Source organism: Salvelinus alpinus, chromosome 2 (assembly GCF_045679555.1).
Source record: "Salvelinus alpinus chromosome 2, SLU_Salpinus.1, whole genome shotgun sequence".
NCBI lineage: Eukaryota > Metazoa > Chordata > Actinopteri > Salmoniformes > Salmonidae > Salvelinus > Salvelinus alpinus.
In genome coordinates this window covers 16,367,165-16,384,358 of record NC_092087.1, presented here as the reverse complement: position 1 = coordinate 16,384,358, position 17,194 = coordinate 16,367,165, and the positions used below count along the sequence as shown (strand labels likewise).

General features: G+C 41.6%; 1 protein-coding gene across 3 annotated transcripts in view; it reads left to right on the top strand.

Annotated features, from left to right (window-relative positions):
• The first annotated feature begins 7,969 nt into the window (after positions 1 to 7,969).
• Positions 7,970 to 17,194, top strand: part of uba7 (ubiquitin-like modifier activating enzyme 7) — an 81,400-nt gene continuing 72,175 nt past the window's right edge. Inside the window, exons 1-13 of one of the 3 annotated variants that reach the window (XR_011670902.1) lie at positions 7,970 to 8,222; positions 9,309 to 9,477; positions 11,563 to 11,697; positions 12,174 to 12,280; positions 12,414 to 12,504; positions 12,636 to 12,765; positions 13,108 to 13,205; positions 13,392 to 13,541; positions 13,790 to 13,954; positions 14,237 to 14,353; positions 14,604 to 14,684; positions 15,165 to 15,320; positions 16,865 to 17,030. Coding sequence is in view for 1 of the 3 variants with exons in the window: in XM_071367958.1 (XP_071224059.1) it covers positions 8,176 to 8,222; positions 9,309 to 9,477; positions 11,563 to 11,697; positions 12,174 to 12,280; positions 12,414 to 12,504; positions 12,636 to 12,765; positions 13,108 to 13,205; positions 13,392 to 13,541; positions 13,790 to 13,954; positions 14,237 to 14,353; positions 14,604 to 14,684; positions 15,165 to 15,320; positions 16,865 to 17,030 (1,612 nt within the window). In the remaining 2 variants the exon portion in view is untranslated. The remainder of the gene's footprint in view (positions 8,223 to 9,308; positions 9,478 to 11,562; positions 11,698 to 12,173; positions 12,281 to 12,413; positions 12,505 to 12,635; positions 12,766 to 13,107; positions 13,206 to 13,391; positions 13,542 to 13,789; positions 13,955 to 14,236; positions 14,354 to 14,603; positions 14,685 to 15,164; positions 15,321 to 16,864; positions 17,031 to 17,194) is intronic. The other 2 variants (XR_011670900.1, XM_071367958.1) reach the window with 2 other exon arrangements.

Genomic DNA, 17,194 nt, shown 5'->3' with positions numbered 1-17,194 from the left:
GCTTCTCCTTGTCACGGATGCCATGGTTGCCGTTAGTTTGAAGATGTAATCCGGAGACAGGTGTTTTCTCCATCTCCTTGGCTATCATACTCTAATTCCACTGATTTCAAAACTCGGTCCTCCTTAAAGTGGAGAGCAACACTTATGCAGTTCTACTACGCAATATATATATTTTTTAAAGCCGCATTAGACAGGATTACCTACACATACTGACCAGCTCAAATAGACAGAAGCAAGCTATTTGGCAGACCAATCCAAACTCCTCTATTGGCATGTCCAGCTCACTCATTCTCAGCCAATCAAGGCTAGCAGGAAGGTTCTGGCTTTTTCTGTGGCTAAACCAACTAGGCTCGTAATTTACCAATTTTATTCGTATTTACAGATGGCATACAAGTTTGTTATTAAGGCACATGAAAGTTCACATGTTCCAGAAGGCATTTCTGCAAAAAAAAATGCATTTTGAAAAAGAAAAAAAAAGTTTGCATTCAAATGGGTCTCCTGTGAAGTAGTGACCCACAACATACATTATGCTTAGTTTCCTGAAGCGAGTCACATATGTTACCTTTGGAATGGTTACATAAGACAGATGGTTACTTAAGGCAAAACAAAAGAAGGGTGGTGTTCAGGTTGGAAGGGTAGGTGAATGATTAGCAATTCAAAGGTTGTGAGTTCAAATCTTATCAGGGACAATTTGAGATAATTAGCAACTTTCAACCACACTACTTTTTAGCTACTTAGCATGTTAGCTAACCTGTCCCCTAACCCTTTAACCTAACTCCTAAATTTAATCCTAACCCCTAGCCTAGCTAACATTAGCCAGGTAGCTAGCTAGAATACGTAACATATCATACTTTTTGCAAATTCGTAAGATATTGTACGTTTTGCAAATTCGTAACATATAATACCAATTAATACATACAATACGAAGTGAGTGTTCCGGATTTACATACAGAATAATACGAAATCCTCTGAGACCAGGTTGCAGACAGATAGGCCTACAACAGGCATGGGTCAGTGTTGTCTTAAAGGTACTCTTGTCTTGGATTGGTTTTACTTCCTCGTATTCAAAATGTCCTCACTTATTGCTTGTCTTTATTCATACTAAATAAAACATATCCTCCCTCCATGGTGAACACAGTCAAACATTTACCTATGAATCCAAAGTACAAGTCCTGTCCTGGGCCCGGTTTCCCGATAGCGATGGAATTTAGGCTACTAGTGTATTAACAATGCATCTTCAAAATAACATCACTCCTGTTTCCCATGACACCGCACAGTGCACTCGTTACAAAGGGAACATTGTTGTTTAATTAATGATATCTGATAGCTTGCTGTGTGTGTTGGCTTACAATGTTAATATTTGATCTCTGTTAGCTCATTGCACATTTTCTTCTGTTCCACTGAATGCTGTTTTGAAGTTCTACTATGAGTAACTACATTTGTTTTCAGAATGTAGTTGGGACAGAGAGCCCAGCAAGCTACACAACAACACAGCTGGAAAACTACTGTTTCTCAAAATGTATACAAATAACTTCAAAAACATTTGACTGCTAAATGGAACTTTTAGCTAGCTAACATTAACGTAGCTCTCTGGTTAATCCTCCATGGACATGGTAAGTTTAAATTTTTACCTGTAGGCATTGGTTGTATCTAGCTAGATAACATGTTGATATCTGTTTATAGCATGTCTGATAGTAAATGTGTGTGTGTGTGTGTGTGTTTGTGAGAGAGATTGAGATCACAATAACTTTAGAGAACATTGTCATGGCAACGTTTTCATGCTAGTTATGTGTGTGTGTTCTGTGTGTGAGAGAGAGGAAGGGAGGGGGTAAAGATGATTATGATCACAACACATGTCAACATTGTTTCATGCTAGCTGTGTGTGTGAGGGAGAGAGAGAGAGATAGAGAGAGATGCATGAATACACATATCGTTTATAGATTGGTAGGTAAGGGTGCTCTTGAGCGGCTAGATGTTCTTTACCATTCGGCCATCAGATTTGCCACCAATGCTCCTGATAGGACACATCACTGCACTCTATACTCTTCTGTAAACTGGTCATTTCTGTAAACCCATCGGAAGACTCACTGGTTGATGCTTATTTATAAAAACCCTCTTAGGCCTCACTCCCCGCTATCTGAGATATCTACTGCAGACCTTATCCTCCACATACAACACCTGTTCTGCCAGTCACATTCTGTTAAAGGTCCTGAAAGCACACACATTCCTGGGTCGCTCCTCTTTTCAGTTCGCTGCAGCTAGTGACTGGAACGAGCTGCAAAAAACACTCAAACTGGACAGTTTTATCTCCATCTCTTCATTCAAAGATTCAATCATGGACACTCTTACTGACAGTTGTGGCTGCTTCGCATGATGTATTGTTGTCTCTACCTTATTGCCTTTGTGCTGTTGTCTGTGCCCAATAATGTTTGTACCATTTTGTGCTGGTGCCATGTTGTGTTGCTACCATGTTTTTGTCATGTGGTGTTGCTACCATGCTGTGTTGTCATGTGTTGCTGCCATGCTATGTTGTTGTCTTAGGTCTCTCTTTATGTAGTGTTGTGGTGTCTCTCTTGTCAGGATGTGTGTTTTGTCCTATATTTTTATTTAATTTATTTTTATTTTTAATCTTATCCCCCGTCCCCGCAAAAGTCCTTTTGCCTTTTGGTAGGCCGTCATTGTAAATAAGAATTTGTTCTTAACTGACTTGCCTAGCTAAATAAATAATATATATTTTTCATATCCCTGCGCCACCTCAACACTCTTTCTAACAATACACCTCTCAACTGCCTTTTTACATTTTTGATTCTCTTTTTTTGCAGGAATCTTCTCGCTTGGATGGAAGGACGGAGAAGTGAACAAAGGGAATTAGTACAGAAGTTATCCAGCATGCTGACTAAGACATTTAAATAGCCTGTTTTGCTATCTATCTCTTTCTCTATCTCTCTCCATCTGTCTGCCTGACTGCCAGATTGCTGAGGGGCAACATAGTCAATGTACTTGCTAGGCTAAGTCTAACTTAGTGAAGACCTTAGGTAATGGTTAATCGAGATTCTTCTGTCTTTACAGTTCCTGAAACATGTCAATGACCTGATGCATGGCCTCTACAGCAGTGCTTGGCCACCCACTCAGTTACCAGTAACCTATTCTGCCACATCTCAGGGAAAGGAGACAGCAGAACCACCCCTCCCTAAATCCATAGTCATTGAAAGTAAGTTGTGTGCAAAATTATATATTTTTTCTGTTTGATACTCTGATCTTCAATAAACCACATCATCACACTGTACATTTAGTAGATATAGTACAGTAGCTCCCGGTTGAGATCCGTTTAAAGACAGGTAAATAGCACTAGCAGCTGTACAGGCTACCTTTCCCCATTAGTATCACCTGTGAAACTTGGGATTGGTGGAGGAGGCACTCCACATTACACGAATACAGGATATGATTAAGTCGGAGAGTTACAAAGCAATCATATCATAATATGATAATAATTCACTGCTCTAATTATTTTGGTAACCAGTTTATAATATCAATAAGGCACCTCGGGGGTTTGGAGTATATGGCCAATATACCATGGCTAAGGGCTGTGCCAGGCACTCCGCGATGCGTTGTGCGTAAGAATACAACGCATCGTATGAGAGTTCTCATGTTCATGTTGAGAATCAGAGAATACTGAATACTTTATTTGACATCTTCATGCTATCTCCTGTTAACACTAGTAGAGGAAGGATGCGTACCGTGGCCAGGTCAAGTGCGGTCTGTCCCTTCTGTTTCTTCATGGTAGGGTCAGCTCTGTGGGCCAGCTGTAGAGCACACAGCGCAGGACAGCCCTTCTGAGTTGCCTCGTGGACAGGGGTGAAGGCCCACTTGTCTGTAGCATTCACACACATGTTGAACTTGATCAGGAGGGCTGCAATATCCACGTGCTGTAGAGCAGCTATTCCCAAACTGGGGTACACACAATGCCGTCGGGGTTACGCCAAATTAAAATATATTTAAAAAAAAATGTCTTCCCATTTTCAAACAGTCCATTTATATTTTCCAACGGGGCTAAACGTTTGGGTGAGGTTTTTTTATTGCCTGAGTTGCCTCGTTTCACTGCCCCAAAATAAATTAAACCATCTAGTGTTCAGCAACATAACAACACAATGTCAAATACAGGTAGCCTAGTCAAATAATTAACATCCAATCACATTAACCGTTACTGTCTTGCGGGAATTCCACTAACGGTCCGTATGTACCTGGGAAAGCACCGAACAACAGACAGGGACGTTGGACCATCGAAGGGGCGGAAATATGATGAGAACTACATTGATTTGGTGTTCACTTATATTGGGAGTAGTGCCTTTCCTCAGCCGCAGTGTGTTATATGTGCAAAAGCACTATCTCACAACTCGATGAAACCTTCACTCTTGCGCAGACATTTAGAAACAAAACATGCCAATTTGAAAAATAAGACACAGAAGTTTTTTGAGTGAGAATTAAGATGACTTTCGAGTAGTAAGAAATGTATAAAAGCAACAGATACCATTAATAAGAAGGGGCTAGAAGCGTCTTATATGGTGAGCTACCTAGTGGCTAGGACAGGCAAGCTCCATACTATTGTGGAGGACTTAATTCTTCCTGCTGCCGAGGATATGGCTGAGACAATGCTGGGGGAAAAGGCCCCAAAAACAATACAGACAATGCCTTCATCATACAACACTGTTTCACGACGCATTAGTGACATGGCAGGAGATGTTTTGAAACAATTGCTGCTTCGCATACAAGCCAGTGAATTCTATGCGTTACAGCTGGATGAGTCAACAGACGTGGCGGGCCTGGCACAGCTCCTGGTAAATGTCCGTTACATTTATGGGGGGTCAATTAAGGAAGACATCCTCTTCTGCAAACCACTGGAAACAGGACAACAGGAAAGGATCTTTTTTAAGTACAGGACAGCTTTGTGACATCAAATGGACTTTGGTGGTCAAGATGTGTTGGTATCTGTACTGATGGCACAAAAGCCATGGCAGGGAGACATAGTGGAGTGGTAACGCGCGTGCGAGCAGATATCGATATCTGAACAAGAGAGCCTCATCGAAATTGCAACACGCAGTTCTGTGAAAATTTTATTTAATCAGAAGCCACTGCCAGATTCCTGGATTGGGCTGCGCTCAGACTATCCTGCCTTGGCAAATCGCACTGTTAAGACACTGATGCCGTTTGCAACCACGTACCTATGAGAGTGGATTCTTGGCCCTCACTAGCATGAAAACTAAATACAGGCACAGACTGTGTGTGGAAAATGATTTAAGACTGAGACTCTCTCCAATACAACCCAACATTGCAGAGTTATGTGCATCCTTTCACGCACACCCTTCTCAAGGAGACAGTTATACACCTGAGCCTAGCCTGCTTACTGCACAACACAATCCATCAATCAGATTGACACATGAGTGTGTAGGTGTGGGTTATAGGGTGTCTAATTGTTCTAATTTTTTTCCAATATGAGTGGCTTAAAATAGCCTGTTTTGTTTTTGTATAGACATCACACCCTTACCTAAACAGCACCCTCACCTGAGAAATAGAAATCAAATGGAGCACACACAAGGGTGCGTGCTCAGCCCTCTCCTGTACTCCCTGTTCACCCACAACTGCGTGGCCATGCACGCCTCCAACCCAATCATTAAGTTTGCAGACGACAACAGTAGTGGGCTTGATCACCAACAACGACGAGACAGCCTACAGGGAGGAGGTGAGGGCACTCGGAGTGTGGTATCAGGAAAACAACCTCTCACTCAAAGTCAACAAAACAAAGGAGATGATCGTGGACTTCAGGAAACAGCAGAGGAGGGACAGCAGACAGCTGTCCCTTCGACATCGAGGGGACAGCAGAGGAGAAGGTGGTCCACCCACACAGACAGTGTGGTGAAGAAGGCGCAACAGTGCCTCTTAAACCGCAGGAGGTTGAATAAATGTGGCTTGTCACCCAAAACCCTGACAAACGTTTACAGATCCACAATCGAGAGCATCCTGTCGGGCTGTTGCACAGCCTGGTACGGCAACTGCACCGCCCTCAACCGCAAGGCTCTCCAGAGGGTGGTGCGGTCTGCACAACGCATCACCGGGGGGCAAACTATCTGTCCCCCATGACACCTACAGCACCCGATGTCACAGGAAGGCCAAAAAGATCATCAAGGACAACAACCACCCGAGCCACTGCCTGTTCACATCGCTATCATCCAGAAGGCGAGGTCAGTACAGGTGCATCAAAGCTGAGACCGAGAGATGTTTTTCAATCTCAAGGCCATCAGACTGCTAAACAGCAATCACTAACTCAGAGGGTGCTGCCTATATTGAGTCACTTTAAACAATGCCACTTTAAATAATGTTTACATATCTTACATTACTCATATCACGTTTATACTGGATTTTATACAATCTACTGCACCTTGCCTATGCCGCTCGGCCATCACTCATCCATGTACTTCTATTTACATATTCTCAATCACCCCTTTAGATGTGTATTAGGTAGTTGTAGGGAATTGTTAGATTACTTGTTAGATATTACTGCACTGTCGGAACTAGAAGCACAAGCATTTTGCTACATTTTACATTACATTTAAGTCATTTAGCAGACGCTCTTATCACACTCGCATTAACATCTGCTAACCATGTGTATGTGACCAATAAAATTAGATTTGAACTGAGAATTGAATAACTGCAGTTGACATAGCTAAGTAAATGGAAGAATACTCTTATTGCAATGTGGATGGCTCTTAAAGGAGCTTTTGGTTGTGCATAGTGTGTGTCCATAGTCTATGGTGTTGCCAGGGAACAGCACCAGATTCTTCAAAGAATTAGGAGGTGAAGATCTCCCGCACACGGATTGCCTCTCGTTCTGCGTTGTTGGACCCCATCCTTGAAACATTCTGCAGACTTCTCCAGTTACAAGGTATCTGTAGGAATATGGAAGATAATGTCATTATTAGACTTTACATCACCAGGTAATTATGGATTACTAAAGTATAATATCCCTTAAAACAAATCATGTTAACATTGGATTGATAGATGCATGTGCACACACATGTGCATGTGTAGCATGTGACAATAACAGGACCATATCAAGGATAGCATCCCAAATGAATACAAAATACCACTTGAAGCTTGATGATGAGTTGATCATTTGAATCAGCTGTGCTGTGCTAAGGCAAAAACAAAGCAGTGCACCCCTTTGAGTTCCCAGGACCTGTTCACCTGTAGACAGCCTTTCATAGCTCTTTATCAGAGGACAGAAAACCTCACAAGAAAACAACTTCATTATACTCAAATTACACCACACTGAATATTATGTAACTATTATCTGCGTCCTAACTTCTAGGGACTGGAACTACACAAGTACCTGCTCTATCCAGAATAGCCTACTCTCTCACATTGACAGTTGGGGCTGCTATCCTTTCACCCTCCACCATGGCAGTTAACTAGCTACCTACAAATGCAGTTGGAGTTAGTTTTTTACAGTGATAAATACATCAAGATAGCTAGCTAATGTGAAGTTAGGTAGCTGGTGATATTTAATTCACATAGCTAGCTATCTATACAGTATGTAAAATTGGCTACTAGCTCATTTAGCAGCTCATTTGAGTTAGCCTGCACTGTAACGTTAGCTAATAATACATCGTTTTTTTTTTACATTTTCGAAATGTATTTACTTGGTTCTCCCAGCCATGTGGATAATTCGAAACAGGGAAGCAATATGTGTTTGTCACCAGAGCGTTTTAGAGGATATTACTATTGAACTATTTACCCATTTAATAACCAGACCTTCATACAAATATGCTATGCAGAATTCTTGACGCACAATCGAACAGGCTGCTGCTATATGCTGCCAGCACCCCCACAAGCGAGTCACAATGGTCGGCCTAAGCCGCACTCGGCAATTTCCTGCTTTCTTGTGAACATGCCCACTGGTGATAGAGGTGATGACGTCATTTAGAGAAAAACGAAAGTGAAATAATCGTCCTACTAAAAAAGTTTTACAGGTAGTATTCTTGTTCTAAACTCTGCTCAGGAATACATTTAAGAAACTTGAATAGGCAATAGTTTGGCTCTGCACAATAGAAAGAAAACGGGATTATCACCAACCTTTTACTAAATAAAACGTTAGGCTGTAGACTAGATCATTTCCAGAACATGTCTGAAAGCAACGATATCGACGAGGGCTTTTACTCCCGACAGCTGTAAGTATAGCCTGTCATGTCCAAAGGAAACTACAATTTGACAGTTGACATGCATCTAGCAAGGTTATTATAGTTTAGAGTTTTTATATTCGTTTTATTTCTATTCGCTTCCCTACTTTTACTTGAAATTCAGTTTATTTTCAGTTAGTATAAAAATAAAAATAAATCGTTTTTATATTATTGGGTTTCAGTTTCAGTGTTAGGGGAAGAAGCAGGATTTAAACCTAACCCTAACCTTGACCACACTGCTAACCTTATGCCTAAACATAAACTTAAATTAAGACCAAAAAGCTACTTTTTGTAGCCAATTCTGACTAGTTAACACAGACACAAAGTCAAAATTGGCTGCAAAAAAATTGCTTTTTGGTCATAATTTAAGGTTAGGGTTAGGCATGAAGTTAGCAGTGTAGTTAATTTTAGGGCTAAAGGGATACTTAGGGGTTTTGGCAATGAGGCACATTATCTACTTCCCCAGGGTCAGATAAACTTGTGGATACCATTTTTATGTCTCTGTGTCCAATATGAAGGAAGTTAGAGGTACAGCATAGTTTCGTGAGCCAATACTAACTAGCGTTAGCGCAATGACTGGAAGCGTATGGGTATCTGTTAATTGAATGGGCGGGGTTTATCCATAATTATGACTTTGTGGCTGTGTTAACTAGTGACGACCCTGAGACTGGTGCAAAAAAATATGGTAGAAGGAAACTCTCACCCATGTTAACACCAATCCAATGCTTTTTAACTTTAGTAACTTTAGTGATGATTTTTTTTACCTGTAGTGATATCTAGTGATAATGATGCACAGGCCTATTTGAAACATTGCCATCTCCAGGCAGCATTTCCCCGCCAGATTCAGACCCGATATCCACATCCCAAAAGCCTGAAAACCCCATTGAAAACCCCATTCGATTTTTGCTCGAAGTTTGGATAATAGTTTCAGTATAGTTCGTTTTTGAAACGGGTTTGTTAATTATTTTATTTCAGTTCACACATTTTTTAGAATTATAATTTTTTGTTTTAGTTTCAGTTTACCATAATAACCTTGGCATCTAGTAACAGTCTTGTCTTTTGGGCACTGTGTGGCAGGTATGTGTTGGGTCATGAGGCGATGCGTCGCATGGGGACAGCTAATGTCCTCATCGCGGGGATGCGGGGTCTAGGGGTGGAGATCGCCAAGAATGTCATCCTCTCTGGAGTGAAGTCCGTCACTGTGCAGGATGAGGGACTTGCTGAGTGGATGGACTTCTCCTCACAGGTAGGCTACCTGTGTCATAGAGTAACCCTGTTATACTGTAATTCTGCTCAATAAATAATCTGCCTCCTAGGCTAATTTAGGAATACAGGGTTTGAAAGGTCTCAATGTCATCATGTCACAGCAGGAGACAAAGTTAAAATGTTCTTCAAAATTAAGGTTGGCAAAAAAATTACAAGACTGTTATAACAAACAAAACACTGAAAGAGACTACTTGGCCTCAGCAAGCATTCCTGCCAATATCACTTGGCACAGAGAAATTGAGGCTGTTCTGAGGGCAAAAGGGGGTGCAACCAGTGATGACCGGTGCCATTTAAATGAGGGAAGATTATCTTTTTTTTTAATGAACATGGCCTTATTTCTATTACGGCATATTGGATGACTGTCATTCATATTCCATTCACCCAGCTCAATTTAACATTTAGGCTACTATAAGATACTAACATTTTCCCTGTACACATCATGAGGTTGCTACAACCTAGCCGATGAATTAAAGTTTACAACGTAGGTGCACAGATCGAGAGAATTTTGAGTAATCAAGGTGACAGACAGTGACACATACAAACAGCTCGTTGTATAAATAATTCCTTCTCGGATCTATCTACGCATTCTCCTCCTCTCACCTTTTCCATTTACTTATGGACTTCAGTGCACAACACATCAGCTGTGTTTGAGTCAACTACTCACCACATTTTATGCACTGCAGTGCTAGCTAGCTGTAGCTTATGCTTTCAGTACTAGATTCATTCTCTGATCCTTTGATTGGCTGGACAACATGTCAGTTCATGCTGCTAGAGCTCTGATAGGTTGGAGGACGTCCTCCGGGAAGCTGTCATAATTACAGTGTGTCTATGGAAGGGGGTGAGAACCATGTGCCTCCTGGGTTTTGTATTGAAGACAATGTACCCATAGGAGGACAGAAGCTAGGTGTCCTCCGGCTACACCATGGTGCTACCCTACAGAGTGCTGCTGAGGCTACTGTAGACATTCATTGCAAAACAGTGTGTTTTAATAAACTATTTGGTGAGGTGAATATATTTAGTATAGTTTTGTCTAAAAATGATTTTCATTTATATTAAATGAACCCTTTGCCTTTATGACAGCTTTGCACACTCTTGGCATTCTCTCAACCAGCTTCATGAGGTAGTCACCTATAATCCATTTCAATTAACAGGTGTGCCTTGTTAAAAGTTAATTTGTGGAATTTCTTTCCTTCTTAATGCTTTTGAGCCAATCAGTTGTGTTGTGACAAGGTAGGGGTGGTATACAGAAGATAGCCAAGTCCATATTATGTCAAGAACAGCTCAAATAAGCAAATAGAAATGACAGCCCATCATTACTTTAAGACATGAAGGTCAGTCAATAAGGAACATTTCAAGAACTTTGAAAGTTTCTTCAAGTGCAGTCACAAAAACCATCAAGCGCTATGATAAAACTGGCGCTCATGAGGACCACCACAGGAAAGGAAGACCCAGAGTTACCTCTGCTGCAGGGGATAAGTTCATTAGAGTTAAAGGCACCTCAGATTGCAGCCCAAATAAAGGCTTCACAGAGTTCAAGTAACAGAAACATCTCAACATCAACTCTTCAGGGGTGAATCACTCCTTCATGACCAAATTGCTGCAAAGAAACCACTACTAAAGGACACCAATAAGAAGAAGAGACTTGCTTGGGCCACAGAACACAAGCAATGGACATTAGACTGGTGGAAATCTGTCCTTTGGTCTGATGAGTCCATATTGTTGATTTTTGGTTCCAACCGCTGTGGCTTTGTGAGACGCAGAGTAGGTGAACGGATGATCTCCGCATATATCCTATATCTGCCGTTTCCATTACTCATGTCGCAATGATTTTTTTTGCGACGTTGCTTTTGTCGAATAAACCTAAGTCAATGGAAACCTGCCTAATGATTCATACGTAATTTGAAGATGGAACATGGACAATAACTATTTAGAGCAATCCACGTTAGGCCGTCTCTATCACACTGCCATCTCTGTAACTATTTAGCATATAACGTTCTGAAAATGTTAACTCAGATCAGATGTTATTTTGTCAAACTACTCCTGAACCCCAATGTTTCCCTTCCAGTTTTTCCTGCTGGCATCTCACCTTGGTCAGAACCGAGCCCTGAGTTCCCTATCTCAGCTGTCTGCCCTTAACCCGTATGTCCATGTGTCTGCCCACACTGGGCCACTGAAGGAGACCCTGCTACAACAATTCCAGGTAGGCCTGAGCCCTGCCTTGAGTTTACCCACTTTCTCTCTTGACTAGCCATACACAGTACAGCTAGGGTTGCAAAAATCTGGTAACGTTCTCAAAATGTCATGCTTTTCTGGAAAACCCGGTTGGAAGATTGCCGGAATCAGAAAGGAACAGACAGGAAACCAGGATTTCTGGAAAACCTGTGAGTTTTCAGGAAGCTGACCAGATTTTTTCAACCCTAGGTATAGTAATAACATTACACCCTAGGTATAGTAATAACATTAAACCCTAGGTATAGTAATAACATTAAACCCTAGGTATAGTAATAACATTAAACCCTAGGTATAGTAATAACATTAAACCCTAGGTATAGTAATAACATTAAACCCTAGGTATAGTAATAACATTAAACCCTAGGTATAGTAATAACAATAACATTAAACCCTAAGTATAGTAATAACATTAAAGGTGAGAACATATCTTATTTGTTTTCCCAGGTGGTGGTGCTGACTGACTCCTCTCTGGATGACCAGCAGCGTTTTGGGACGTTTTGTCATTCAAATGGAATCAAGTTAATTGTGGCTGATACCAAAGGACTTTGTGGGTGAGGGGGGTGACACACCATCTCTACTTTAACCAATAATAACCTCTCCTGTAAAAATCCTCCTCCATAGTAGATATGAGTGATGCATAGCTGGTTCAGTTCCCCAATGGTTATTTATTTGGTTCTATTGCAGTCAGTTATTCTGTGACTTTGGGGAGGAGTTTGAGGTCTTGGACACTGATGGGGAGACACCTGCATCAGCCATGATAGATCATATCACCAAGGTATTCAATGCTTAACTTTCCTTAACTATTGAAGATGGTGGCATTTCCATGTTACCTGTGAATACAGTATGTCAGTGGACAAGATCATAGAGCAAAACACACTGTTATACATTGTTCTCTTGCATTTATAGGCAGATCCTGGAGTGGTCAAATGCATTGAACAGAGGCATGGCTTTGTAGATGGCAGCACTGTGTCCCTCTCTGAAGTGTGTGGCATGACAAAGCTCAATAGCTATGGACCAGTGGACATCAAATTCCTTGGTGAGTTATTATTCACAGGGGAAAAGCATCCAAATAAATGGTGGTTTAGAACAAGAATGCAGAAAATGTACTTTGCCCCTTAAGTGCCACCTGTAAAATTTGTTTACTAGAAAAATATTTCAACTTTAGTTTCTCTCGAAAGGACATCTCCTTTTTTAATATTATATAATTGTTGTAATATGAGGCATATCTAAGCTACTTTAAAAATGTTTTTAAATACATGACAGGACATGGCATGACAGTGGTGGTGATGCCATTTAATATGGACAGAAATGTAAGTGTATATGATGATTCATACATTATGATGTGTGTGTAAATTATGACATGTTCTTTCATTGCCAGGCCCTGATTCCTTCAGTATTTGTGACACTTCAAGCTTTTCTGAGTATGAGAAAGGAGGTGTAGCAACTGAGGTCAAAAAGTCTAAAATACTACAATTTGTAAGTATTGTTTCTTAATTTTATCAAATTAATTATGTTGGACTAGGCATTCATCTATCCCAATAATAATATTTTGATATTTACTGTATCATATGGAAAGCCAACCTTAACCAATATGGCGTTCAATGATATTGCACTCAGTTCACTATGCTTACTTTATGCCTATACTTTCTGTACTTGTTACAGAAACCCCTTGATGAGGCCTTGGTTGACCCTGAGTTACTAGTAATGACTGACTATGGGAAGATGACGAAGCACCAGACACTGCACCTGGCCTTCCAAGCCCTGCATGGCTTTGTGAAGAGAGTGGGACGACTGCCTAAGCCCAGGTCCCAGGTCAGTGAAAGACAATACAAAATAACATTTATTTTTCTGGTATGGAACATTCATGTGTTGGTAGAAGAAATCTTATGACATCATACTGTATTTGCCTGTCTCACCACGTTTTATGATGTTCAGTAGGCTAAGAAAGCATCTTTAGAATCTGTGAAAGATATTTGAACAAGTAGCTCAAGTTGGATAGAATCCCTAAAGAAACTGCTCTGTCTTACTATGGAGTCGGCTGTCCTTCCATCCCCCTACAGTCGGATGCTGAGCTACTGGTAGCCATGGTGACAGAACTGAATAAGGTGTCCCAGCTGGATCAGTTAGATGAAGGTGTGGTGCAGAGTCTGTCCTTCACTGCCTGTGGTGACCTGGCCCCTGTTAACGCCTTTATCGGAGGGCTGGCAGCCCAAGAAGTCCTGAAGGTGAGGTCAAAAGTCACGAGAAGGAACATAGGTATCCAACACATGTAGGCACTAAAGAAATATGAAGAGCTTGCAGTCCCAATAATTCAATGCTGCCCTATGATCTAGTCAAGCCCCTCGACAGTAGAATGCATTTATAACACCTGTATGAGCAGACTGCTACAGTTTCTGTACTCCAGAAAGCACTGCCAGGGATAGTGAAGTGCCTGTGATGTGCTGTATGGTTCATACTGTTGATATGTTTGTCTGTGTGACTGATGTTCATAGTTGGTGTCCCTATAGGCTTGTACTGGGAAGTTCACCCCTCTTCAGCAGTGGCTGTACTTTGATGCACTGGAGTGCCTTCCTGAAGACAACAGTGGAGAGGGAGAGCAACTGACAGAGAGCACTTGTTCGCCAGTAAGATTTTAATACATAATATAATATATTAAAATATTAATATCAGCCAATACATATTCAAATAAAAATATATATAATATCAGCCAAAAGCTAGCTATCGATTACTATCTCCCCCCATAAAGAATAATGAATGTAGCCTTAGGAAGAAGCCATGTTTTATCTATCAGGAAAATTATCAATTGGCATGTGTTGGTGGATATTTATTCCCTGCCTGTCTGCATTAACCACTGCTCTACTGTCTCTATTGCAGAGAGGCTCTCGGTATGACGGGCAGACTGCTGTGTTTGGATCAGGCTTCCAGGAGAGGCTTGGTGAACAGAAGTATTTCCTTGTGAGTACCAGTCTTCTCATCTCTCACCAGCAGGGGGTGCCCTCTGCATGGCCAAACAGGCCGCAGCATCATTCTTTCCCTCTGGTCACTCCCGCTAGTGTTGATAATGACACGTGCAGGAAACAGCTGTGATTCAGGTGGCATTTCCTGTTAGCGTTTGGTCCTGCCAAGCCCTCACCCACCAGGCTTCCTTTGCATGTGTTATGCTAGCTTGTATTTGTTTTGCTTTGTGTGTGTGTGCGCGTGAGTTTGTGCGTGCATGCTTGTGTTATTGCACTCTCACCAGTTCTGTTTCCACATGAGAGTGTTGGAGTGAAAGTCTTAATACCCTCTGATGTGCAAAAAGTAACTTGGCATATACTATGACAAATGTGTTGATTAGGTGATATTTATACAGTAGATGAATGCAGCTTGGGTTGAATTGATTTGTTCTATTTTATTTTGTATTCTAACATGTCTTCTGTCATGATGTGTCGTCAGGTTGGGGCTGGCGCTATAGGTTGTGAACTTCTCAAGAATTTTGCTCTGATTGGCCTGGGGGCTGGAGAGGGTGGGCACATCACTGTGACAGACATGGACTCCATAGAGAGATCCAATCTAAACCGACAATTTCTCTTCAGGTCTCAAGACATTGGGGTAAGAGAGAAGCAATTCAAACACAAACACAATTCTCAAAATGCTTACTAGATATTGAAATTCACAGATGCCTTTTATGTTGCAGAATTGTTTTTATTCATTTTCAACACATTTTCCTTTTTAAGATGGAACTGATCTTTTATTTGTGACAAAATCATTATTGATGGATGTTGATGAGAAATGCAGAGAAGGAGAGACAGAACGTATCATTTATACTGAGAGTTTGTTTCTCTGTTAATCATGATTCATGGCAACAAGTTTAATGTTTACACAGATTTGTTAACATTTAAAACCAAACCATACGAAAGAGAAATAAATATGAATCTGACTCACAGGCGAGAGATCACATTCTTCTAGAACACACAGAGGGAAACCTTGTACTGCAAATTCCAGCATCCCAGCGTTTTTCAGCTCCATAATACAGACAGTTTTGTTTGCCTTGGAAGTTGTCCGGCTGTCCTTTGCTCCAGTTGGTAAAGTCAAATCTGGACCCATCGCTGCAGAGCCATAGGCCTTCCTGAGCAAGATCATAACGTCCAATCCAGGCGCGAGGAAATCCCCCAGTTTGTATCATCACCATCTCCTGTATGAAATTATATTCTGCTGTGCTGTGGACGGATGCCAGGTTGGCTCCCTGATACACACAGAACTGCTCAGACTCGGCCCATGTCCTTTCAGTACTGATGTACCTGAAGCAGCGGGATCCGTATTTGGACCAGCCAGAGGGACATGCGCTCCTGCACTCTGTCCCCTCCAACCTCTCCCCTGTTCCCTGAAAAGCCTCCTGATACAAGCCCTGTTCTCCATCCATCTCTACTGAGGGCTCCAGAGTTTCCAGGTCATTCACGTCAGCTGGATACTTAACAGCATCAATTTCCTGAAACATCTGGAGACCTGGGCTCTGTTCAATGCTGTTGCCCTCGCCACCAATCTCCTGCATGATGTAAGAATAAAGTTTCTTACAGAATCCCATTATAATTTATCAAAGTACAACACAACAAGTTTATATATATTTCCTGTTCATATCCATTTCGTATTATCATCCATAAACAGGAGGATATATTGCAGAGTGGGCTGGTTGTAAAACAAACGTGTGTTGAGCTGGCATTTTCCCCCAGCGCTTTTCAATCACAAAAATATTGACACAAAAGTGTTGAAAAGAGGGATGAACTACTGTTTTTGAGACAGACTTGCCTCATGATTAGTCAACTCGCCTACAATTAACCTGTGCTTCACAACGGAGTGCTACAGGTGATGTGTGTGTGTGTGTGTGTGTGTGTGTGTGTGTGTGTGTGTGTGTGTGTGTGTGTGTGTGTGTGTGTGTGTGTGTGTGTGTGTGTGTGTGTGTGTGTGTGTGTGTGTGTTCTGCCTTCAGTGTTTCTGTGTTTTAGTGTTTCTGCCTTCAGTGTTTCTGTGTTTTCTCTTCAGGTTTCTCTTTGTATTCCACCTATTCTTTGAGTAAGTCACGGGGGAGGGGAAGTTAATCAAGAGAGGCTGATTTCCCCTTCACTCACCGACCTCCTCCTCTTCCTCTACTTCCACAGAGACAGAAGTCAGAGGTAGCAGCCCAGGCGGTCAGAGTCATGAACCCCAACATGAACATCACAGCCCACCAGAACCGCCTGGACCCAGACAGTGAGCAGGTCTATGGGCACACCTTCTTCATGGGCCTGGATGGAGTAGCTGCAGCTCTGGACAACGTGGAAGCCAGTCAGTACCAGTGCCTGTGCTAGTCCTTGTATCATGATCCTATTAATGATATTACTACTAGTGACAGAGTCCATACCCTGGCAACACCCATGCTACTGCCAATATCAGGACCAACACACACGTCTAGCTGTATCGACATCAATAACATTACTAGTACAACAACC